The 26,094-nt window shown below is 44.3% G+C and overlaps 1 protein-coding gene across 9 annotated transcripts in view; it reads right to left on the reverse strand.

Moving 5' to 3' along the window:
- palld (palladin, cytoskeletal associated protein) overlaps positions 1-26,094 on the reverse strand; it is a 59,523-nt gene that overhangs the window by 7,200 nt on the left and 26,229 nt on the right. For 2 of the 9 annotated variants that reach the window (XM_071486841.1, XM_071486846.1), the window contains 12 exons: positions 25,386-25,503; positions 25,214-25,276; positions 22,304-22,445; positions 22,159-22,182; positions 21,337-21,456; positions 20,047-20,521; positions 18,585-18,620; positions 4,449-5,129; positions 3,483-3,627; positions 3,066-3,167; positions 1,416-1,454; positions 282-503 (listed from right to left, as the gene is read on the reverse strand). In XM_071486841.1, coding sequence (XP_071342942.1) covers positions 282-503; positions 1,416-1,454; positions 3,066-3,167; positions 3,483-3,627; positions 4,449-5,129; positions 18,585-18,620; positions 20,047-20,521; positions 21,337-21,456; positions 22,159-22,182; positions 22,304-22,445; positions 25,214-25,276; positions 25,386-25,503 — 2,167 coding nt within the window. Of the gene's footprint in view, positions 1-281; positions 504-1,415; positions 1,455-3,065; positions 3,168-3,482; positions 3,628-4,448; positions 5,130-10,987; positions 11,300-18,584; positions 18,621-20,046; positions 20,522-21,336; positions 21,457-22,158; positions 22,183-22,303; positions 22,446-25,213; positions 25,277-25,385; positions 25,504-26,094 lie in introns of those variants that run through there. The other 7 variants (XM_071486844.1, XM_071486847.1, XM_071486842.1 and 4 more) reach the window with 6 other exon arrangements.

Here is a 26,094-nt window from a genome sequence, read left to right on the forward strand (position 1 = left end):
TCATTAATGCAGACAGCGTCAGGCAGCCAGCCCAGGTCTCTGTGTGCTCTTGCAAAGGGCCTCCCCTTATCACAACACATGTGTGTGCACATATGTACAGTATCTACAGCCTCCATCATCAGCATCTCACATCAGCTACTCCCAAGCAAGGACGCCAAGCCATTATAAATGTCTCAGAACTACATCATATTTAAGCATATTGTTATTTTAGCAATAATCTGCAGCCATGGTTAATCATTCAGGGTGCTGACATTCACTGAGTAACACATAGAAGGTCTCACCTTTGGCGTGGGGTCTCCCCTGACCTTACAGGAGAAGGTGACTGGCATCCCCTCAAAGACTTTGAAGTGTCTGAGCTTCTGATCAAAGGACGGTGCCACCCCCTGCCCGGCAGAGTCTTCATCGTGCTGCACGTCATCGTCTGACTCCTCCACCGGAGAGCGCTCCAGCCTGAACTCAATCTCACTGATCAGACGCTGCTCAAAGCTGGACACTTTGTATTCCTGCATGCCAGAGACAGACAGAGAAGAAGAAAGGTTTAGAGGAAGCTTGTGCCATCACGTGACAAAGGCTTGTTCTCTTCCAAATGATTTACACACTCATTAACCTGTCTTCATTGACAATCAAACTACCAACTTTCCCCCAGTTCCCTAATTCTCACTTCCCAGATGAGCCACTCCTCCTTCCCACCATCTCCACCAATCTATCATCACTGCAACTTTGCTGAGGCAGAGGGAACATCTGCAGAGCGACACGGTCTGATGACACATCACACAGATAATGACAGGCCTCAGGCACAGCTGCAGAGCCGGCGTTTAAATTCTCCTGTACTCTCTGTGCCGCTCAGACCGACAGCAGTCACCCAAGTGAAGCGGCCCATCCTGATCCTGTGATGGTACCAGGGCAGCTGCTGCAGCATGTTCCCTCCAAAAAAGTCATTCACTGCTTCAAAAGGAGTAAAGATAAAACTTAATCTCCACTTCAATCATTAAATGCAGAGTAAAACTGCAGCATGCACTGTGTGACAAAGCAAAGAGAGGAGGAAGTTCCACCTGTTTAAAACCAAATGTGCTGATAGATGCTTGTGTTGTCATGACATGCTTCAGTGTCTAAATTCATACACACACAATGAGCTACAACAAACATCAAAAGGTGCGGAGATCAAGTTTTAGACCCACACAACACTGAACAAATAAAATACATATAAATATAAATATATTGCCTGCCTGTGAATGAACTACACAACCAGTGGATATGGAGTCACATTGACGTTTGTCAGGTTAATTCCCAGGTCTGATCATGTTCTGGACAAGTGAACACATCCAAGATTTTGTATACACATTTACACACAGTGACATTTTACAGAGTGAATAAAAACCCAAGAGGTGACATAAAAAAAAACTAAACTTAATAACCTTTTGAGGATAAGATTCTCTATCAGATGACTTGTCTCCCTGTTGAGAGAAAACAGAGGTTTTGTCTGTGTTGTGTTGTCAGAGCAACACATAGGGTGGCAGACACAGTTTTGTTGTGTATCTTTCAGTGTGCATGTGTGTTAATCAGACCTGTTCTCGAAACAGAAAATTCCCAAGCACATGCTAGACACAGTATGAAAATAAAAATGTGTCACGAGGCATCAGCAGTGATGTTTTCGCAGCCACATTAGCAGACTTAGAGTTGTGCCGAGAGCTGAGAGGTGCTGCAGTTTCATAACCAGTCAGATTGTTTCTCATGCCAACATCACACTGGGATGTCACAATGCTAACTCCGCTTCATCCATCAGTGTGGACACAACCTGTGCTCTAGTGGTGTTTATTACAAGTGCACAGTGACTTCAGATGAACTTATCAGAGTTCATTCTCTTAGAGGAGAATAACATCTTACTCAGAGCCAGTTAAGCTCTCTTTTACTGTCAGTGTCCAGTGCATGCTGTGTATGCTGTGATTAGACATTTGCATTATTACAAACTTTGACTGACTTTACATAAGAAAACAGAAACTTTGAAATTAAGTGGACTATCTGACCCAATTTCAATTAATCACAAATGTAATGTCTGCAAAAAGTAAAAGTCTGTAAACTCAACTGAAACGCCCATTTACACAAACTGTGTAGGCATAACTGCATTTTCCTTTAAAGGTCCATCCAGTCTAAAGGTAGATGTCCATGTGTTTGTGACTATAAAGCAGGTCTAGGTTCTATATTAATATTGTGAAAGTATCAAAGCCTCAGTCCACAGAGAAATGCACACAGTCTGTATTCAGAAACTGAGCCTTAAAACCAGCCATCAGGACTTCTGTAACTTTGTGATGTCACAACAAAACAGTCACTGCTTTCAGTCATTCCCCAAGTCCTGCCCACCTGGACCCACCATCCAACCTTGCAGGTTTTGGTTTCTCTGAGTGTTTACCTGAAATCTGCTATATTTTTACTCACAGCCTATCAGAAGAGAAACTCAGATTCTATCTTCTGATTGGCTGACTGTCCTGTTCGATGTAAAACTACACTGAGATGGTTTTTGTTAATTAAAACCATAAATATATCTTCTGATGGAGACTCAGATAAAACACAGGAGAAGTGTGACATATGGGACCTTTAAATGCCAGTTCACTTGGTGAATAAGAAACTGACTCTGTTGAAGGTGCTTCTCTCTCTAATGCTCGTCCACAGGCTCACAGTTGTTAGACACTGTTATTCCCCAACATGTTTGCAGCAACACTGGTTTCTACCAGTTTGCATAAACAGAGCTTTTTATGGAGGGCTCTGGAGGACTTTACAGTGTTTATACCCTGCTTTCATAACTCGCTCTTCAGCAGTGTTTACTGGGACTGAGGGTCAGGGTGCACTCTGCTTCAACAGTATATAAAGGAAAGCCAGAGCTCATGACACAGGAATGACACTGGCGAAGTATCAGAGGACAAAACAGAAAACAGAAAGGTGCTTGTGTTGTACACATGCAACACTGGGAGGTAATTATGTAAAAAAAAGTGAACATTGCTGGTGTGTGTGTGTGTGTGTGTGTGTTTGATTTCTCTAGGTGTGTGGATCCTAATAAAGAGCCACCATACCTGTGTGACTGGCTCCTCCTCTGTGTCCTGTGTGTTTAAGACTGTGGCAGCGTTGTCAGCACCCAGCAGCCTGCGAGCCATCTTCTCCTCATAGGTTAACCTCTGGAAGCAGGGATTAATGGGGTCAGCAGGGGAGGGGGTTAGTGTGTGAGTTGCAGAAGACACACTTATACACACCATCAAATAGCTACTGTCTCTGAGCCTTGTTAATTGGGGGGTGTCATGACGTCTGGAGAGAACATTATGATTTCAGGTGAGGGTAAGCTAGTTTAAAAAGCAGTAAAACTGTTTCCTGTCATGAAGAATTGAATGATTTCTGCCTGTTAATCTCTGTTAATTGCCTGTTACTGAACACACTCATTCTCACCTGCAAACAAACACCTGCCTCAGGAATAAGGTTAGAGCTCACACACACACCTGTTGGCCATTGCTTATGCGCTCCTCTTTAAAGCGCAGTTTTCTCTCCAAATCCTGGATAACAGCGTCCTTGGATCCCTGGATGTCCGAGTCAGAGGCGATGCGAGGCGTCTTGGTGACCGAGGACTTCCTGGGGAACGCTTTGCTGAAAAAACAAAACAGAAACATTTGTGAGCGTTAAAGTCGTGGCACTCTGCTCTGTCACACATTACCTTAACTCCTCTTTCCTCTCCAGCTCCTTCGCTCCCTCTCCTGCTCTCTCACATCCACCCTTATCTGGACATGTCGAGCTATAGCATTCCACAGTGTGTCTTCTTATCTCTCCCAACTGCAGCAGGAATGCCAGCGTGAGAGGGGGAGTGGAGGAGTCAGTGAAGGGCTGATGAAAAATTACTGGCATAGAGTTGAAGGTGGAATGTCCTCCATGGAGGGGAGAAAAAAAAAGCTAATTTCACTCTGCCATCAGAGGAGGATTATCTACACAATAACAGATTTCTATCATCCGCTGCAACAGGCAGAGCCCAGAATCAGGATGCAGCCGCCCTGGAATCCATATCAGCAGGACACAAGGCTGTGAAAAGTGAGCCTGCCCCCCCGGTCAAAAACGTATGCAAACTACAGAACAGAAATCTGAGTGTTTGTTTGATTTTGATACACCTTTCACTCTGAGGTCCTCCTGCAAATTTTCTTGCCACATGGGGAAAGCTTGTGCATCTTGAGAACACAATTGTGTCCATGTGTGGGGGGTTGTGTGTTTAAAGGCGCTGTGTAGTCAGCACTTCCTGTAAACGTGCTGTATAAAAATGTTAACATGTCTTCGTCCATCTTGCAGCAGACGTTCAGCCTCCTGCCTCTGGTCAGTGCTACCCGCCTGAGACCCGCTGTCCGTGAGGGACTTACTAAATGTTAGGTAACCTGGCAGACGCTGTGAGGAAAGATGTACAATGTGTATGTGAGGATACTTACACAGTCCCGTTGCCCTTAGGAAGGCCCAGGGCGTTGACTGTCGGGCTGCCGGGTGAGGAGGGCGTGGAGGGCAACACTGAGGACAGGAAGCTGGAGGCTGGAGATGGAGGGACGGAGGAGAATGGAGAGGACATATCTGAGTGGGCTGGAGACATGGACATGGGCGGAGGAGGAGGTGGCGGGGGAGGAGGGAAGTCCTGGGCGGGGCTTGTTGGAGAGGACAGGTTACTGGAGCTGAGGAAGGGCGGAGGTGGTGGCGGGAAGGAAGGAGAGCTCGGAGACTCCACGCTGCCGGCCTTGGCAAAAGGGGGCACGGTGACCCTGCTGAAGGGCTTGTGTGAGGTGGGTGGAGACAGCGGGGAAGACAGGCTGGACCCCGAAGAGCCGGATGACTGGGTGATGTAGCCCGTCCTGCTGGGGCTCTGAGCAGCAATGAACTGCTTGGGCCGGGCGTAGTTGAAGGTGCTGGCCTGCATGGCTACGCTGGTCTCCAACTCCTGGAAGGAGGGAGGAGGGGGGAGAGGTGGAGATGGAGGAGCAGGTGGAGGCACTTCCTGAGGTGCTTGCTGGGGTGAAGGTGGGACTTCCTGGCTCTGCTGCTCCTGCTGCTGCTCCCAGTTGGCTGCTTCCTGCTGCTCCAACAGAATCTGCTCCTGCAGCTGCCTCAGCTGGGATGCGTTCCTGCAGAGAAGAAGACAGGCATCAGAGTCTACAGTCATCTCATGAGGGTGGGGGTGGGGGTGGGGGTGTGGGGGGTGGTTCTGTAACAAGTTAACAGACTTGTAAAAATGTTACAAAAGCATGCAGCTGTTTTCAATTTACGCATGACACCATCCTCTGGTCTGGATCCAGCTGTAGTCAGACACAACTGGCAGAACCTTGGCTGCCAGATGTGAGAATAATCAATGAGAGTTAAAACACCAGTCAACGCGTTGAAAGACAAAAACTCAGCCAGTGTGAAGATGTTCATTATCAAAGGCAACGCACGGTCATCAGCCATTTCTCCTCTGGTCTGAAGGTGATAGCCTGTCAGGCCTGAGGTCCAGTCAGAGCCGTGGTATGTGGACAATTTGTGTGTGTGATGGTGTATGTTCAGGGAAGGAAACCACTGCACCAGCAGCACAGACTGATAGGTTATCAGCCTCCAGCGTTTAACAAAGTCTTGTTAAAAAGCCAGGCTGTTGACAATACGTCCAGTGTGATAAAGGAATCAGGAGATAAGTGTAACAGTGAGGAAAACAGCTCTGTTCCTGTTGTCGAGCAGTTCACCCCGACGCTGTAAGCTGCTCTGCCGCAGAGGCAGAGACGATGTTTTTCTATCTGTGGAATTGGAAAAGTGAAATACACAGCTGAGGTGTGGCTCAGTGTATTTGAATGGCACTGTGATGAAAGAAAAACACTATAGTGTAATGTCACGGTGTCTTTTTGCCAGGGATGGGTCCTGATGATGAAGTATTGTGTTTTTTCACAGAGGTGTGGTCGTCCAGCCGCTCCCCCAGCTTGGTTGATTCACTGAGTTGTCACGTCATCGCGGGAGAGAGAAATTTTGTGGTGTCATCAGCTCCAAATCTCGAGTTTCTCTTTTCTCGTAGCAACAAACTTTACATGCACCAGGAGGTGTTTAAAGAGGACTAACTTTGAAAACCACGAGACCAACATGAATGCTCAGAAGCGCTCCTCGCGGACCAGGTGGAGGACACGGGTCTTTGGGAAAGGTTGAAATTATAAACCTTCAGGGTATTCAGCTATGTGTACGTGAGACTGATGAGTTGTTCGCAGGCAGCCTGTTCAGAATATACTGTACATCACAGCGGTGCATGTTGTCGGAAGTCCGCCAAGTTCACGTGCCCAAATCTTTTCCAGATGTTGAACAATCAGTGGACTATTTTTCATCTGCGACAATGCAGAGAGGGCCCCTCCCTTTCACCTCCCCCCACTATACATTTGCAAACAACACTAGTGAATTTGACAAAACTGACAGTCGCAGCTAAGTGTAACAAATCCACCACACAATCCACCAACAACACGACTGATTGGTCCGTCCAGGCCAGTTATTTTTGTCACATGCTCCCCTTCACAAGACTTCACAAGCCCAAATATAATAAAAGTCATTAAATCAACAGCATCCACTGTGATCATCCCTATTGGCTTGAGCACACCATCGGTTCATTGCCCACCCCTCCCTCCTCTTCCTCTCTGTATACATTTTTCTTTACATTCCCCAAAGCTCTCCTGTTCAGGCCTCCACCAAAAGAGTGCTTTTACAGGAATAGTTTGGCAGCTTGGGAGGCTTGCAGCGCTCTGCAGCAGTTTGATTCCTTTTTTGGCTGTGTTCTCTGAGCGTCAGGCAGAAGCACCCTGCCCGTCTGCTCCAGCAGAGAGGAAACACACTTCATTTCCTCACAGCCTCATCCCTCTCAACCCAACACAGCACTTTACTTTACTGCCTCAGCATGAAAGACCTCGAGGACCTTCATAGTGTTCCCCTATGTTTTTGACACTTATACTTTAAAAATTTGTTGTTAGAGTTGTTTTCTTCTTTCTTCTCTGAGTGTGTATGAGCAGGAGGCAGAAAGGATGTTATTCAGCTGTAACTGACTTTCATCCCTCTGCCTTAAAAAGTCCCCTTTACTTTCTATATAAAGTAGCTACGGCTAAACAAGTGCCTTCATTCATCATCTCATAACCCACACACACACACACACACTCTCTCTTAGCACAGTCAAGGAATCCCTCATCATGGAGGTCGTGACACACGTTCGAGTCATCCATCCACATTAGAATTCACTGACATGACATTTGAATTCATCTAAACGCTGCTGAACAGATTTCTGATACTGTCAGAGTAGCTTCGACATGCTTCGTATTTAACAGTGCCTGAAAAGGTCAGCTTGTGTTATTTTCAGCTGCATGAACGGTTTTATGGCCCACTTAAGGATTAACATCAAGCAAAGGGCAGAGGGAGGGGGTGGGGGGGTGGTGGTCATCCAGACCCTGTGACCCTGCAGAAGTGCTGCCTCCGGCCTCGCACTGTCCAGACCACTCTGACCACACAGTGCATGATGAGGATGATGCATGTACATGCTCCATCCTGCCTTCTCATCCCAGCTGTCTCCTCCGAAGAACAGAACCCCCCCCACCCCCCCCACCCCCCCACACCACCCTCCCACCCCCCACCCCCCCCACACACACACCACTACACCGCCCCCCCTGCTGAAACCTGTGTAAATGATTAAAATGTATCTACAAATGGCCTGAGAAGCAGAGCAGGCCCACATCACCCTCTCTCTCTTCTTCGTCTCTGCGGTGGAGCGGGGCTGAATTAGGAGGGAAGTGTTCCTCTGTCGCCATGCCAACGGCCCAGTGTTTTGCTGTTCTGGTCGGAGCCAACTGGCCCACAGAGACAAAATGCTCCAGCTCCCTGTCTGTCATTCTGATTGTAACACAGTATTACTCTTATGTCTCTCTGTCATTGCCTTGCTTTTTCTGGAGGCAACACACAGACTAACAGTTAAATCTTCCCGTTTCCATCCTGAAAAATCATTTTCCTCAGGCTGGAATTCCTTTGTAGGGGGAAAAAGAAAGAAAAGGCAAAGAGGAATCTGGTCCGGAGTAAGTTTCTCTCTAGTTTCTATGTGGAAAAGCTCAATAAACAGACCCAGCAACAGCTCCACAGTAACTTAATTGAAAGTGTGTTTTACAGGCCCGTGATGTATCAGTCCAGATGTGCCAGGCACAGTGGGACTTCACCAGCAGCATCTTGCCTTAATAAATGAGGACCTCAACATCTTAAATGGCCATGTTTACTCAGCGCTGCTTGTTTGTGCTTCTTGAACAGTAACGACCTGCCGTGCGTGAGAAACTCGTCCACTGTTCCACCGCCGATCGGAGCGAGCTGGGAGCCATCCGCAGGTTTTATCTGCTGCCCATCTCCTCCTCTCTGCAGCTGGAGGAAAAGATGGAGCCGCTTTATTAGAGCTGGCCAGCTGATGACAGGAAGCGTATGAGGGGGGGGACAGGAAGTTGTTGAGTGTACATTGCCAGTAATGAGGGGTTTCCTTCTGTAAACAACAACACGAGGGGAACTGAGGTCGCGGCTGTTCTGTTTAAACGTCTGTAGGTGTGTATAAACAGAGACAGTGAGATTAGAGGCGTTAAACAAGCTGTCCTCTAGGTTATGCAGCAGCTCGAGGGGAGCTTTACTGGGAGCTCTGGCTACTTTCAGGCTATAGGCTCATTGTGTGTTTGCATTACACCTCTGTATATTTGTTTCTGCAAACACTTGCAGCTTAGTAACAGCGTGACCTTGCCATCTGTAAATGATTCATATACAAATAGTTCAATTGAGCTCAGGTATCACACCTACAATACAAACACGGCCTTGACAACCCGGCCTGAGATCAGCACACACACCACACTAGACCCAAACCCATGACTCGGACCAGGAGTTTTCCCTGCATGGGAAAACATGGATGTCACTTGTTTGCCGCTCTAAGCCTCACACACACCTGGTTCACTGCTTCCTCATTTGCATTCACCACCGAGCGTTGCATCATCATTACGGTGCGTCAACATGAACATGACGTTGTGCGATGCCCTGCAGCAGGAACAGAGCGTCAGTCCGGCAGTGACTGAGCTGTGAGTAAAACTGAGTACAGGCCTATGTTTACGCTGCTGGATGAGCTGAGTCTGACTTCACTTTGTCTGGAAAACTGTCATGTTGGGACTTTTCTAAACTTTTACTGAGAAGTGTGAGATCAGTCAACAAAACTCCCACACACACACACACACACACACACACACACATCTATTGTGAAACTCTGTGACTAGTGTTTCCTGGATACACTTTCATAACAAACTCAACTTTCAAACTATAATACAAAATAATTCTGACTGAACGTGGAGGGAGTAAAGAAGAAACCTTAAATAAACTGAAGTGAAGCACATTTATATATTTGTTTCAGCTGGATGACGATAATATGTATAACTCTGGTGCAGTCTGTGCCTTTATCAGTCTCTCACACACACATCACAGTCCTGACCCCCCCCCCCCCCCCACCCCCCCCCCCACCCCCCCACCCCCTCTCCATGTGTGCCTCCCTCTGCTCTGACAAGAGAAAGCTGACCAGCAAAGGATCCAGTCCAGGTTTCCACCAACATCTCAACATAATCTCTCAGACTCTGACCCCAAAAACCAGACTGAGCGCACAACATTCAGTACGTCACACATAAGAGAAAGTCTTTTATTCCTTGTCTGCAGCTTCCATTCAGGCACGTCTCCCCTGTCAGCTGACATGTTCTCCCTCAGCCTTTGTTCTCCTGCTGTCCTTAACTCATTTTCAACCCCTCTCCTCCCTGGGTACCCAACCCCCCCCTTTCTCCTCCTTCTCTTTGGCTCTAATTGCACACACACCACATAAAACAGAACCAGACTGTTTTCCTTCCCCCCTCCCACCCTTTCACTTTAAAATGTAGCACAGACTGTTTTTCTTATTCCGGCTACATCAACAGCTCTCGGCTGCTCCGTTCACCCACTTTCTTTCTTTCGTTCTTTCTTTCTTTCTTTCTTTCTGGGCTCATATTTCATATCCAAGTGGAGGTGGAGGGCTCTCCACAATCAGCGAGCCCTGCTTTTCTCTATATACCTCCATCCTTCCATCCCTCCTTCCCTCCCTCATCTTCCCACTCCTCCACCTTTCGCTCTTTCTTTCCAAGTGAGATGGGGAGTGTGTTTTTTTTTTCTTTCTCTGTAGCAGGAATGCTGAAGACATTCTTCTCTGGATTGGAGTGGGAAAGACATCGCCATCAAATGGGATTAGCAGCAGGAGGGGAGAGAGAGGAGGAGGAGGGAGAAGGGGAAGGAAGAGGCAGAGAGAGAAAGAAAGGCAAAAAGTGAAGAGTGGTTCAGAAGAAATCAGTCACTGAAAGAGTTGCAGCTGAGTAAGACACGAGCTTTCTCACCTAACAGACTCTATTGTGTTAACTAATCCATCTGACTCCACCGAGGAGCTCTGGAAACAAACCAGCCTCACCGCAGACACACAGTCGCTCTGCATCAGTAGGTAGGACACTAAGCTTCCAACTTCACTTTGTTCAAGTCACTCTTCTTCTTCTTCTTTTCTTTTTCTCTCTACAGTCTCAACTCTCCACCTTCCTACAGCCACCAGCAAAATGAATGAGTCTCACACTCCCAGAAAACCACACATAACATCCTGAAAACATCGTTTCAACTTCAACAAACCTGAGAAGCATCGTCCTTACTCCAGCTGCATCATTTCTTCTTCTACTCCTTCATTCAAATTTGATGATAAAGCATTTTGCTACAGTACCGTTACAATAAAAACAATAAATAAAAAATCGCAATAATCCTAAAGACAATAACAGTTTTTAAAAAGCTCCCTCACTGAGAGCTCAAAGTTTACAAGTTAAAGAAAAGCATCCTTCGGTTTTTATCTGTTCCCCATCATTCTTGCAGTGCCGCTGAAGTTGGCTCAGTTTTAATGAGCTGACATTTAACTCAGAGGAATGAGAAGTTTTACCTGTGGTGTGTTGTGGTCTTGTTGTGTAGCAGCTCTGATATTTCCCTGCAGGAGGGTGGACTACGTCTCACTGCTGCCCTACCAGGTGTGAGGAGCATATATACAGCACCGAGCAGCCAGACAGTGACAGACACCGCCACTCTCTCTCTCCCTCTCTCTCTTTCTCTCTCTTTCTGCATGAGTCAGTCTGTCTGTGAACTCCTCCTCTTCAAAATAAAAGCACCTGGCAAGCCCAAGACCAGCTCCTTTCAGAATAAGAGCTCAGTCCTACACTGTACTGAGGAACTTCCCTTTGGGAGTAAGGAAGTAAAAATAACACCAGCTTTCTGAACTGTGGAAAGACAGTAAAGGTTTATAAGCAAGTGAGAAAAACACCCATATCTCATTTCTTTGATTCATCCTTTGTGTCCATGTTTACATTGTTTCCTGAGTGATTGAAGACCAGAGGACAGGATGACTGAGGAGAGACAGTCGAAGGTAGATTTGATAAATTAATCATCTTCATTTCAAGTGACACAGATGAGATTTGTCTATTGTAAAGTAACATTTGAAACGACGCCCTGATCTATACATACATAAAACCCACGTTCTCTTCATGGCCACACAGAAACATTATCCACCATTCACATGTCAACAGAGCACAGGAGCTATTATCTCCAGTGTATGGAACATAATAGTTTTATGTGGCACATACTGTGTTGGGTCTTTGAGTACATTCCCTGTGTCACTGTGTGTGGAAACACTCCCATCATCACCACACAGATCTGGTTTCATTCACTGAAAATATTCAGTTTCTCAATAAAAGAAGTTTCCCCTTCATTTTTGTGCCATGAAACAAAACCTTATTGGGAATTTATCATTTCTATTTTTGTGCGTAATGCCTCTATTTTTACAGTTTCAAGTGTTTCCAGGCGGCTGATGAGTCACATCGTGTTGATGGGAGATGGGAGGCCGGAGGAGATGGTCCAGTGGGGGTGCTTGTGTGTAGTTGTGAGAGTGTGTGTGTGTGTGATTGTGTCTGTATATTGGGGACAGGTCAGAGAGCCGTTAGGAGAGGGTCCTCCTTCCTGTCTCTGGAGGTGTGAGTCATTCTCTGTGTGTTGACTCACTGTCACTTAGAGGCGAGTCGGAGTGAATCTCAAAGTCATGACAGCAGTGTCATCAGAGTAGAGTGTGTATAGATTACACACCCTCTAATTAAGATCCAGAAGTGGAAGTTGTGTGCTGGTGTGTGTTGGGAGCGTGTCCAGAGGGAGATAGCATCTATGCCACACATGCAGCCACACACACCGCTCGCACCAGTGGCCGGGGTCAGCATATAATCAGAGGTTGATTGACCTCATCCGGAAACAATGTGATTCTGTGTGTGTGTGTGTGTGTGTGTGTGTGTGTATATTTAGGGTAATGTGTATTTATCTGTGTGTTTCTCAGTGTTTAACATACCAGGGTGTTCTTTCCTGGGAAACACAGTCTGCTTTCTATGAGGGGATCACTGGCCTGTTAGTTTCCATGCTGTCAACTCCCAAACATACACCCAAGTCTCTCGCTCACCTCATCCCATCCCATCTTTTCTTCACTCCCTCTCTCTCTAACTCTTTCTCTCTCTAACCCTCTCTCTCTCTGTGTAATGAAGGTCAGCTCTGACAACTCTCTTCCTTATTTGGAAAGCTTCTCTATTCCAAGCAGGTTATTCTAACTCAGCCGACCAATCCAGTGCTTAGTTAGTCTGGTGTTTCAGCCAATCCTGTTTCTCCCATATCCTTTTAAGGACTGCCCATCTCTGACTCTGGAGGTTGATGTGAAATTATCTGCTTTCCTGCTCCCTCGTGTCTCCAGTGACTTCATTTTACTTTTTATTCTGTTGCACAATCTCCTTCTCTCCCTGATGACAACTAACTTTCTGTCTTAGCCTTTTTCCATTTGCTGATAGTCAAAAAAAAACCCTGTGGCCTGCATCCACAGGATCCACAGTCAGTGTTTAACTTCCATTTTTAATTAGACATTTGATGATGATGTAGAACAAGCAAAGTTGTCAGTGTGTAGTCAGCACCATATGTGGTTATTTAACATGCATGTTTCCTGCTTTTCATAAAACCACAAGCAACACCTCGACAAGAAAGTGATTGTTAATACTTCATTAGAGAGTTCATGACTTGCACCTCATAAACAAACACACTGCTGAGAGGAAGCTCTGAGTCACAGCGCAGATAGACCCTGCTTTAAATTTAACACAGTGAGCCTGAAATGCTACTGGTAGTCTGATACAAAAAAAATAGAAAAATAGAATTACCATGTGACGGTTGTTTGCCTCTGCCAACCAGCCAAGTTGCAATAAAGCAATAAATATGGTCACAATCTCCCTAACAGCAGTGAATAAAGGCCAGAGGGTTTGTGAAGTCAACCTTTGACCATTTGGATATAAAATCCTTATTGACATTTGAGTTAAACTGTGTCTTAATTAGTGTATGAATTTGTTAGTTATGGCCATAAACATGTGTTTTGTGAGGTCACGCTAACCTTGACCTTTGACCTTTGACAAACTCTAATCAGTTTATCTTTGAGTCCAAGTGCCCTTTTGTGCCAAATTTTAATAAAATCCCTCAAGACATTACTTGCTCGCATTCACAATAATGGGACAGACAGAACTGTGAAAACACAATCCCTCTGACTGTCACTGATGTGGAGGCATAAAAAGAGAGAAAGAACCAATCACCTGCTGCCGCTTTGCGCTGTAAACACAGCAGTAGCTGAGTGTGTGTGACAGTGGGAGACTGATGAGCGGTGTTGGCACGGAGAAGTGTGTTGCCTTCAGTTTGTATGCTGTTCCCCTGACAACAACCTCAGTGGGGTTAAAGAGGTTTGGAGCTACTGTAGAAATCATTTAATCTCAGCGGTATGGCAGTCATGTCAGCGGACATGGATTGAAGGGTATAAGGTCAAGCTGCATGCAATACAGGCCACATTAAAGTGGGTTAGCCTTCACTGTGTAGTATATACACTGCCGTTGTAAGATCCTGTGTGTTTTGACGTCAGACGTTCCCAGGTCAGATGGGATATGTAATCCCCCCAGTGAGTTCTGGGTCTACCCTGGGGTCTTCTCCCAGTTGGATGTGGACCTGGAGGCATCCTAATCAGATGCCTGAACTACCTCAACTGTCTCCTTTTGACATAAGGGAGTAGTGACTCTGAGCTCCTCTGAGGATGAGCCCAGACACATAACAGAGGAAGCTCGTTTCAGCTGCTTGTATCTCATCACCCCCCCAGAGCTCATGACCACAGGTGAGGGTTGGAACAAAGTTGGACTGGTACATCAAGAACTTTGCCTTTCAGCTCAGCTCTTTCCTCACCACCTCTCCTCTGGTACAACGTCCACATTACTGATTGAACAAATATTATAATACATATTAATAATTTATTAGCATCATAACATTGATTTCAGGAATAACACTCAATCTCTGAGTGTGTTTTTTGTATAATTTTTGTATTTAACAGTGACGTCGGCTCTATAGCTTTATAAAGCTAATTGCTCCATCAGCAGTGACTCCTCCTTTGAAACAAGCAGATGTAGTTTAACCTCGACTTCCCTACTAAAGGCTAAATCTACTTTACTCCACTTAACTCAAACCTCTTTATAATACAGTGCAGGAGCTGCTAACTGTATGTTCAGCAGGTCTGTTTAAATTCACATGTGCATCTGTGTCTCTTAACTTAACTACAGCATCTCTTTAATTGATAAAGAGATGCTGTAGAAACTGTCAAAGCCAAAGAAACTGAACCTGAATCGTTCCAGACCCTTTTACAGAAACATGAAATCAGTGCAGGGAGAAAAGGCTACATTGACGTCCTGGTAAGTGCCAATGTGCGCCTGTTTTTCATCATCTGTAATCTTAGCATACTGAGTAAAAATGAACATAGGGCTGCATTAAGAAAAAAAAAAGTCCGCAGACACGTCGGTAGTGAGAGTTCGGCTCCAGCATAAAAAACAGACTGTGGAATGAAATCCATGCAAGAGAACAATTTGGACTGTCAGAGCTGATTCCTGGTCTTATGACAGAGAGATTAAGCTGTGGAGTAGTTTGAGGATAATTGTTACCTCTGCTACTTGTGTGTGACGCCCACCCAGACATTATCCAAACATATAATATAATGCTTTGCCTCTATTATCATGGTCAATATCATGGTGGTCACACCTTCGATGTGTTGCACTAGCACTTCTGACTGCCTGCTCCTTTGTCTTGTTTTTTAGACTCAGTGTCCTGAAATGTTTGCTCACTATCACGTCTTAATGTTTCACTGCATCATATCTATAACAACCTGGAGGTGGATATGCGATGTAGCAACACACAGAAATTTCAACAGCACAGCAACACAAACCTGGACATCAACAATGTGAAACCATGCAGCCACATGTGCATGTTTTCCTCCTGTATTAGCAAAGATCTGTCAGCACGAGATGAAGAAGCTCAAAATGTTCTTGTGAAATGTCACATCAACTAAACATGAACCTTTATCAATGTAGGAAAGCAGTCACTGGACACGCTGACACCTCATCCATCAACACATACTCACCAACATGCACACATGTGAATGAGTGCACACACAGATTTACGAGCTCCAGGGGCACAGATGCATAAAACTCTGTGTAGATTCATGTATAAAACTATGTGTAAGCACAAAACCAGTCATATGCATACATATTCTTTTCATCAGAATTATAAAGGTGTGCGTACAAATGATTCTGTTTTATAAATCTCCCTCATGAGCCTCACATCCACTCCCACAATTAGACATAAATGCATGAAGACTCTCCCTTAATCCATCAGTTTGCAGACAAAAACACTGTCTGTGCCACAAGTTGTCAAACACAACTTCACTGATTGTTGGTCTGATCACAAACAGGAACTCATCAGTAAACTGTAGTAAATGTTAAACTCCATGTCTCCTCTTTATTATGCGTTTTCACTTCACTGTATCGAACTTGGTTTGCTCCATGTACACATGGTCAAAAGGATGATGAAGTCATCACAGTCTCATTCTGTGTTCATAAATACCAACGTACACATCATTAATGTATCAGGTGTTATCAGTCTGTGATGATGTGACTTTACAGACGGTCACACATGTACAGTTAAACCCTGATCAGACGGGAGCTGTGATGTTGAATCAGGAGAGATTATAACCCTGTTCAAAATGGCAATGACCACATGTTGAGATACACATCTTCATCCAGCTGAATCCTTTGTCTCCAAGTATCCCCTCCTCCTGTGTTCACACAGCTGCTTAAAGCAAAGTGTCATTTTAGCAAAACATTTTGCTTTGTATGTTTAATCTCTGAAGCAACTGATGACAGAGCAGCTGAAACACTGGTTGTATATGGTGTCATTTGTTTATTTCATCCTGCTTACTGTAGTCTGAAAAACACACATCCATCAGATTCACCGAGTGACGCAAGTAACCAAAGTATTATTTGTTTTATGTGTAGAATCACTTTAAAAAAGCTGAACTCCAGAGGAGCAAACACCTATCCTCTGCCATGGGATCAAAGCTTCTGCTTTCTCTCCAAACCTGAACCTTGATTCAGATCCGAGCGAACAATCTGAGCCTCTCCCCTGAGAGTTTCCTCTGATTCTTATCCTGACGTCTGGCATCAACAGCGGGCATCAAACCCAAATACCTACCAACCCTGCTCTCTCTTCCTATGGCTCAGAAAAACAGCAGGTCTGTTTTCACAGCCCAGCTCTCCTGCAGTCCCTCCTGCCTGCCAAGTCACACAGCGACTTCCTCCAACTCATCAGCTCACTGTTATTGAAGCAGAAATCATCCCTTACACAGGCTTCCAGTATGTTATTCCTGTGATTTAGAACAATTTATTTTAGATTTGTGAACATATCTCCCCAGTAGCTATAAACACTGGTGTTAAGACTGTAACATTATTTGATGCAGCTGTCTCTTTATAAATATTAATGGATATTGAGAAAATCCAGAATAATTTCTGGGTTATCCACATATGGTACCACTCTACATTAAGACTACCCTTATAAAGGACTTATGAATGATTGATAACTAGTTTATTAATTAGCCTGTTAACACTTTATACATTTATAAGATGTTATAACACATTAAATAAAAAGGGCAACAGTGACCTGTGACTTGCCAAATAGTTTTTTATCTGCACTGTTAAGCCTCATATCTCATTAGTTACTTAGCTTTCTTTGTTTTCTCCATCATCCAGCATCTGTACCTATCTGCTTCAGCACACATTTGTTAAGTTCCCGTCAGCATCTTAATGGTCACAAAGTTTCATCCCACATCTCAAATTATCATATCAAATGACCAGATTCATACTCTAAGGCCTTGATAATATAGTTAATCACCAGCCGTCCTCATTATAATCACAGGTGTTGATATGACACCTGCTATCAGCTTGTTGTGCACAGCAGATATTAAAACTGAGATGCTTTCTGCTGGTTGGTATCTTCTGCTCATCCATTCTTTGTCCCACTTTTCAGATACGTTGTTCACTGAGTTGATTCTCCTCCAATCAGCTTCATGTTTCTTAGTATCTCATTTTTACAACCATTTATCAATGAGTTACTATATATATAACTGGTAAAAGGGTGCAAAGTGTAAAGCCCATCATCATTTATTTATTAGTTACTATAAGGCTGTTTTACCACTCACAAATGTTAGGAACTCATCAGTAAGATTAACGAGTAGTAAGCATTAACCTTTTCTTGCCACATGGTGAACCTGCATCAATTTATAAAAACTGTGTTATAACTCATTTATAATTGTTTCGTTATGATTTATAAAACCAAATGAATAACCTAATAATAAATCATTTATACATCTTTTATAAGGGTAATCTTATTGTAAAGTGGTACCCACATGGTATATAGGTTTACTTGACTTAAAGTCCAGACACTGAGGCCTTACAGTGGTGAACTCCATGCTGATCCCTACTGCCTTCATGTAAATGTAGTAAAACAATCAGACTATTTCATCATGTTGCCTTATTTTGAAAACACTAGACATCAGGGTCATAGTTTCCACTCTGTTGTTAGAAAGTTGTTGCGCTAATCTAAAAAAAAAAAAAAAAAACTCCTGTAAACAAAAAAAGCCGTTAAAGTAACAGAGTGAGATGACTTTGCTCTGTTGATGTTCAGCAGCTTGTGTCTCACAGCGAAGAGACAGAATATCAGTCTGTATGAGGGATGTGCCATACGACAAACAGGATACAGTGAGCTCAGTGATAAGCTCGGGGGCTTTAGGTTGAGAGGTCAGCCTCTGTTCCTACACGTTACCTGAGGAAACGGAGTGCAGTCTGGCAGAGACATGACCTTTGGTTAATGGCAGAGCTGCTGTTTTTACTGTGTAATTACACAGTTTAAAGGGCTGAGGGCAGGAGAGCGATGGCTTGTGCTTTTTTATTGCTTCACAGTTTGGAACTGATGAGGTGAAGGTTTCATGAATCGGGTTTGGCATGTGTTTTAAGATCATCCCTTCTACTGATTCTGTGATAGCTTCGTTAATAAAGGCCACATGTGGTGCCACTCAAATCACATCCAGAGCATCACCCTCATAGACAAATATTTACCTGTAATTTTCTGTCTCCTCCTCTATACTCTCAGCTCTGGAAGCACAGAATTAACAAGTCATAAAAGTTACGTCAACAGATTTGCACAAATCAAATTCAGTACACATGCAATGCAGAAACCAAGCTTTACCCCACTATAACCACATTTTAGCCTACATGCAGCCTGCCATGACAACACTGCTAACCATCTGCTGCTGATGTATACTGCCTGCTTTGTCCAATATGTGACATTCATTATATTGTAATTAGAAACCTCTGCAAAAAAATCCATCTAAATAAGTTTTGCAAAACTAAAAGGAAAAATAGTTGAGAGTTAAAAATAAAAGAAGAGCAAAGAAAGACCAATAGTCTGCAGCTGTGCTTAGCAGCTCTTTGAGGTTGATGTGATAAACCAAAGTGCTGGACAAAGACATTTTGACCTGATAATTGTAATAGATTAAAAGTTTTTACAGTTTTCATCTACCTTTGTCACCATAGCTACTATGGTATTCTTCTTCATTCTTGGTCTCCCACTGGAGACCAAGAAAAGTCAAGGGATCATCAAAGTCAGTAATTTTCATCATCTGGATGGGCTGAAGAGTAAGTCAGGAAATCTACATAGTTATTACAGTTGATCCTGAGGGGAGCGTGAATACTTGAATATTTGTATGGTGGTGCTATGGGAAGAGTCAAGACCATGAACCATGAATTTCTGTGGATAAAATCTCATGTCAGTCTATCTAATCTACTGAGATATATCCAAATATCTAAATATGGACTGAAGAAGTCCGGACCAACCAACTCACATTTCCATCTCTAGCATGGCTAAAAGTGAACAAACTAAAATAGAAAAGTAAGTATCTCAAACTCAGCCAGCCAAGTGAAAGATTATATTACAACTGTTTCTCTCTTTCTGCTTATTTCTTGTAATAAGGCCATAAAATAATTTTAAAAAAGGAAATGCATCAGTAAGTGTGATAAAAATTCATGCACAAGAGGCTTTCTCACTGCAGATGTCTCAAAACACAGGACCATTGAAAATAAAGCCTTTCAATGCACAGCTCTCCTCGAATAACAGTGACACCCCACCTGATCCCTGTAGAGCTCACTGAGAGGTGCTCAGGAAAAAAAACATAATGGCTCTGTCCTGGGCTGGGCATGCAGTCCGAGGTCAGACAGAAACAATAGGAGCCATCCAGCAAAAGCCACGCAGATCTGTTGACAGCCACACAGACAGCAGCTGGCAGACTCGCCCTGGCACACACGATGCCACACTGACACCAACATAAAGGCAGGAGAATGCTTTTGTTCCAAAAAGCTCTGGGATTCCCCCTTTTTAACCCTTTCACAAAACCGAGACACAACACTATCATTTGCACCAGACCTCAGACAGTCCGCCCAGCCTGTCTCCCAGCTACCAGCCCACCCTAGTGACTGGCCTGCCCCCGGGGCACAGACACACGGGGACCCGACAGGTACTCACAGCTTGGGTTTGGGCTTGGTAGGCAGTGGAGGACCATCCTTCGAGGGGGATGGAGACAGCTTGCCTGGGGTCGGAGGTGAGTCTGGTGCCACCTGAGCTGGACTTTGGGCTGTGACTGGGACATTGGCCATAAGGTCAGATTGTGGTAGAGGTGGAGGTGGAGGTGGGGGTGGTGGTGTGGGCTCTTTTGGTGGGCTAGGAGGTGATGGCGGATTCAGGGGTGGGCCATTCTGCACAGACTCATTCCCCTTGTCCTCCACCTCTGGGCCTATTTGTACTGCGGGCAGAGTGGACACACTGGGCCAGATCTCCAGCTCCTTGATATGGACACCCTCAGTGCTGGGATGAGGCTGCGTCTTGGGTGGCAGCTCCAGGAGGCTGATCTCTGTGGGTGGGGGTGGAGGGGGGAAGGTGGCTGTGTCCTCAAACCCTGAGCTATCACCAGACATACCATTACTGGATGAGTCCTCGGCCGCTGAGGGAAACAAACAAGAGGAAAGTGGAAAATTTTGGACTTTAATGTTAAGTTTTTCTTCTGGCCACTGCATGGCTCAGTAGATGAAGATTACACACACACTGTGTCACAGCTGATCTGATCTAAAGCAGCAGCTGGATCCAGTCAGGCTGATGCAGTTCCTGTTTATTCAGCCTTTCCTCTATCCGTGCAGTGAGTCCTGTACTATACATACACAGTGCTGTCTGTGAGGATACACACAGAAATCAGCTCACACCTCTCACCTCTGTCCCGTACAGACTTCACAATAACAAACAGGACAAAAGTTGATCATCTCATTGAGACATAACATATGAGTTTTACCACTGACTGTAAACCACAGGACCCTCATGGACTTATTGGACTATCAGAGCAGTAATGACCAAACCCTGATTCATTTGTATGCTTTGCAAATTTTACATTTAAATTTGTTTAATTTTACAATGACTCATCAGAAGAGAGGCTCAGAACCTCTCTTCTGATTGGCTGACTGTTTTCTGAGTGATCCAATAAAAATATAGCAGATTTTAGGTAAACACACAGAGAAACCAAATCCTGCAAGGTTGGACGGTTGGTCCAGGTGGGCGGGGCTTGGGGCGTGGCAGAGAGCAGTGACTGCTTTGTTGTAACATCACAAAGTTCAAGAAGTCCTGATGGTTGGCTTTAAGGCTCAGTTTCTGAATACAGGCTGTGTGCATTTTTTGGGGAGAATTTATCTGATTTTCTAGTGAATTAACTTTTTCACAGGATAAACCAACACTCCATCTTAAGGAACTCCCACATTGGCTTCAACGCACCTGCAGTGACAGTGAGTTGAGCTGTGCTGCTTATGGAGCCATAAGGGTTGGACGCAGTGCAGCAGAACAGACCCCCATCCTCTGGAAAGGCCTCAGCTATCACCAGGGTACAGATCTCCTCTAAAAAAACAAAATAACCACCATCAAAACATGTTTAATAACCAAACCATTTATGATGCTAGATCTGTGGTCTGAAGTCCGTCACGATGACGGATGGAATCAAAAAACACAGCACAGACTGGAATGACATGTTGACACTTGATTTGTTGTAATGAGATGTAATAGAGACACTGGATGGATGGAAACATGAGTTATGTACATGGCAGACAGATGATGGACATTTCATGTAGACTGGTGAGTCATCGTCACAATGAGACACAGAGCAGCAGGCAGAGAGAAGACAGACATTCATGATGAACAGACAGACACATAAACACTGGAGCACAGGGACGTCTGACTGACTCACAGCCTGAGAGTAACACCTGAAATGACCCCTGACTCACACAGGTGGGAAATACACGTGTCATTATTTATCTGTGGTTTTGTGTGTGTGCGTGCTTATGTGTTTGAGTTTGCGAGTGGTAGCGTTTCTCAGATTTTCTCAGGGACTCCCTCTGAGTTTAGTAGATGTGATAATGAGCGAGACACAGACTTAACCAAGTGAAAGGCTGATAATGAAACCATCAAACACAACTTGAGTCCACAGACACAGCTAATAATCTATTACTAATTCAAACCACTGACTGCTGTTGAGAAGATGAAAGCGGTGTCACAGAGTCATATAATTTCAGACCTTGGAGGAGCTGAGGTCACATACTGTACCTGGCTCAGCTGCAGATCGAGGCTCTGATTCACAGTGTGTTACAGGCAGAGAGAAGAGAAGAACACAGACATATTTTGGTTGTTAGCAAGAATGGATTTTAAATTCAGTGCTACAAATGAAAAATCACTGAGAACAATGTCTCACTTTTCTGCAGAGTACGAAAATCAGGGGAGTCCAGGATCTCCTCTCCCTGGCGGGACCATTGGACCTGCAGAGGAGGGCCTCCCCGGACCCTGCACTCCAGAACTACCACTTGGCCCTCAGACGCCTGGGCATCCTGCAAGAGCTAGAGAGGAGAAGGATTAATAAGACAGAGAGGATTAAAAAAAAGGAGCAAGAGAGTGGTAATGAGAAAAAGGAGTGAGTCAGTGAAGAAAGACGAGGAAAAGAGAAGAGACTGAAGTCAGTAATGAAAAGGATAAATCTACTTCAGAAGAGACAGGTGGACACAGATGGAGACAGAGGGAGGGCTGGGGGATGACACACTGTCATGAAAATCCATTTGAGGAATTTGAGAGTTCAGCGGACAATGACTCCTCTGAAAAGTCACTAAGTTATTTCACCAAGGACATTAGATCTGTACACTCAAGAATGGACTTGAAATAAAGTTTGTTCACCTTTGGATTTTGTCATCTTTAACAATAGAATCACTTTTGCAAAAACATGTTCCTCCAAGAACCTGACATCCTCTGACGTTTTATTGGATCTATCTGGTTTTGGGCACCACACGATCCATAAATCTGACTGTTCACACTGTCCATTTGTTTTAAATTGAGCCTAAAATATGCATCTGTTTTGGTCCAAATAGCTGTCAGTTGACTCTGACAACTTGACAACAAAAAATTACTTTGTCAAAATACTGTATTCAAAGAATAAATCCTTTCCTAAATATTTGGAATGCAATGAACTGAAAGTGTAAGTTACATTTGACAGGCTGTCAAATGTAATGATTTTTTCATCACTGACATTGAATAGCTGCCTTTTGGAAGTCTAAGAAAATAATCTCTGGCCTTCTGTGAAAGTATGTGTGTAATGATTTACTTAGTAAGAACTAATTAAGTTTACAGGTCCCATATAGTATAAAGTCAGATGTCCATGTGTTTTTTGATTATAATGCAGGTCTAGGGACTTCTGTAACTTTGTGATGTCACAACAAAGCCCCGCCCACCTGGACCCACCATCCAACCTTGTAGGATCTGGTTTCTCTGAGTGTTTACCTGAAGACATTTTTATTGGATCATTCAGAAAACAATCAGCCAATCAGAAGACAGGGTCAGATCCTCTCTTCTGATTGGCTGACTGACCTGTTGTTACTAGAGCTCAACACTGGATATCAACACTTCAAATAAAACAAAGGAAAAGTGTAAAATATGGGACCTTTAAGCTATCTTAAGATAGCAGTTAGCTTTCAGTATAAGTAGGACTAAAATGGCAATAATGGATGCTCTTAACCTTTGCTTTACAGTTCACTCCTGTCTCCCGTCAGTCACATGACAGTTTACAGTTTTGCAGGACTAAAATAACATCCACATAGGGGTCAGTGTCAACACTGTGTTGTTTCTTCCTCCAGCTAACAGGGCCAGAGTGACATCGACTGGTTCATCCATCAACGAGAGGCACTCAGTGTCAGTGTAAATAGATGTGCATGAGCGCGAGCCTCTTCCCCTCTCTGTGACTGTGTGTGTTTGGCATGGCTACATTTTGGGAAGACAAAGGGTCGGCTGTACATCATGGAGTTGACAGTGTATGTGTGTGGGTGCGTTATGTGGGTGACATCACGGTGCTGACTTCACTGGAGGCGAACATCCTCTCTCTCATTGAGATGATTAAAGCCTGTGACAGTTTTTTAAAGGAGACGGGTGGGGGGTGGGGGTTGGGGTGAAGAAAAACAAATGTCTTTTCGTAATGAAGTGGAAAATGATTTAGGGCCTGACTGGCTGAATGAGAGTGAGAGAGACCTGAACCTTGTGGTTTTGGCAGCGCTGTTTGAAGCTCTGCCTCAGCCCGTCTCAGACCCGCCATCACAAGACCCACAGCCTGAGGGAGAGGGAGCTGGGGCCTGCTGGGGGGAGTGTTGAAGAGTCTGAGTAGGAAAAGGGTGATCTGGAGCTGGAGGAGGAGATCTCATCAAAGCTTTTGTTTTATCTGACCCCCACTGCTGAAAGCCACAGCACTGCTTACTGTTATTATGGTAAGGCAAGGAGTCTGAGCACATGTGTATCAGGTTCTGTGTTTGTATGTGTGTATGTATTGCATGCATGATGTACTGTATGTATCTGTCTGTATGTGTCTGGGGCTGTTTTTCATGATTCTAACTTTATGCAGCAGTGTGAGGAACACCCCTTCTGCTCCACCAGACCTAGAAAACCAAGATCTGGGACCTTTGGGATGAACTGAGACACCAACTGCAAAAGCCAGGTTTTATCGCTGAGCATCAGCGTTCAGCCTCACTGATGCGTTTGAGGTTGACTCAGAGAAAACTGGGACTGAAAAATGAAGCCAACATGGAAGTGCCAAAAACCGCAGTTCATCTAATGACCACTAGAGTCTGGCTCCAACAGTGAGTCAGTCCCCAGAGACTCCCAAGTTAAAATGTCCAACTTTACAGCAGAAACATGTTTAAAGCCTGGTACAAGTCAAATATATATATATGACTGATATAAGTCATCTGTTTTATTAAGCTTTATTATGGCTTAAAGTTATGCATAATTGAAAGTGTGGCCACTTTGAGTGACAGGTGGGTGAGCGTATGCTTGCCACAAACTGGCCTGTACCAATGGAGGACTTGGCTCCACACACCCTCCACCTCTTTGCCCAATTTTGGATTCGCCGGGCGGAGTCAGCCACTGCCAAGATGGCAACGGTGGAGGAGCTCACTCTGGGCTTCAAAACAGCTCTTCAGAAATCTGAGAGTGACGTTACAGAGGCTACGTCCATCTTTATTTACAGTCAGCAGCCAGGTCTCAAACTCTTGTGGAAAAACTTAACCAGAACCTGTTTGCAGCATATTAATGACCGTGGTATTTGTATAGTATGTTGTGTATGCAGACTTACCTTGGTGAACACCGGGGGGCCTGACTCCTCACCACCATACAGCGATGACACTGGGCTCTGCATCTAGAAGAAATCACAAACTTACTTTACAAACATTCAGAAAGGTGTCTGCACATGTCACTGAAGAGACCACTGTGTGGCTCCTCTACACTGTGTGCTGCAGGAGGCTTACCCTCTGTGGGGGCTGAGACAGAGCCTGAACAAGGGTGGAGCGATGAGGAAGGACCTCTGGGGTTTTGGGTGATGAAGAGCGTATTGTTAGGGACACTGAAGTAGTCTTCTTCTGTACCCTAAAATAAGCAAAACATAAATCAGCACACAAACAAAAACATTTTGGCTCGACTCTATATGCTCGACTCGTATTTAAAATGTGATACTTGAATCAAAGAAAATTTTCTCCCCAGCAATTAAGATGATATCAATGATCTTGGCTTCAGTGTGTAAACAGAAAGGGAATCAGGAAGTGGTCCAGATGGAGGTAGATTTATACAAAAGATAATGATCAAAAATATTTAGAGAAGTAGAAAGCACCCAGGGCCAGAACTGTTAGATGAAGAGCACAATCCAACAAAAAATGCATTCATTTTAATGATAGAAAATGTTTAGATTATTTTGATATACATTTTGTTCCAGGTCCTACGCATAAATAACCATATACTGTAAATATAGTGACAAACAACTACCATTATCAAGTTAATATTCATTTTCATATAAAGGAGAAAATAATGTTTTAAGAGAAAAGCAAGAAAACTAAAAGAAGAGAGTGAAAGTGAACAAGTGAGGGGACAAACCTGAGAGGGTGATTTTTTTAAAAACCATATTAAGCCTCTGCACCTCTCATTATTTAGACTGTGGCCTGTGAATGGGGTCAGGATTACGGC

This window comes from Trachinotus anak, unplaced genomic scaffold, assembly GCF_046630095.1.
Source record: "Trachinotus anak isolate AG129_WGS33_773 ecotype Australia unplaced genomic scaffold, CSIRO_AGI_Tana_v1 ptg000010l, whole genome shotgun sequence".
NCBI lineage: Eukaryota > Metazoa > Chordata > Actinopteri > Carangiformes > Carangidae > Trachinotus > Trachinotus anak.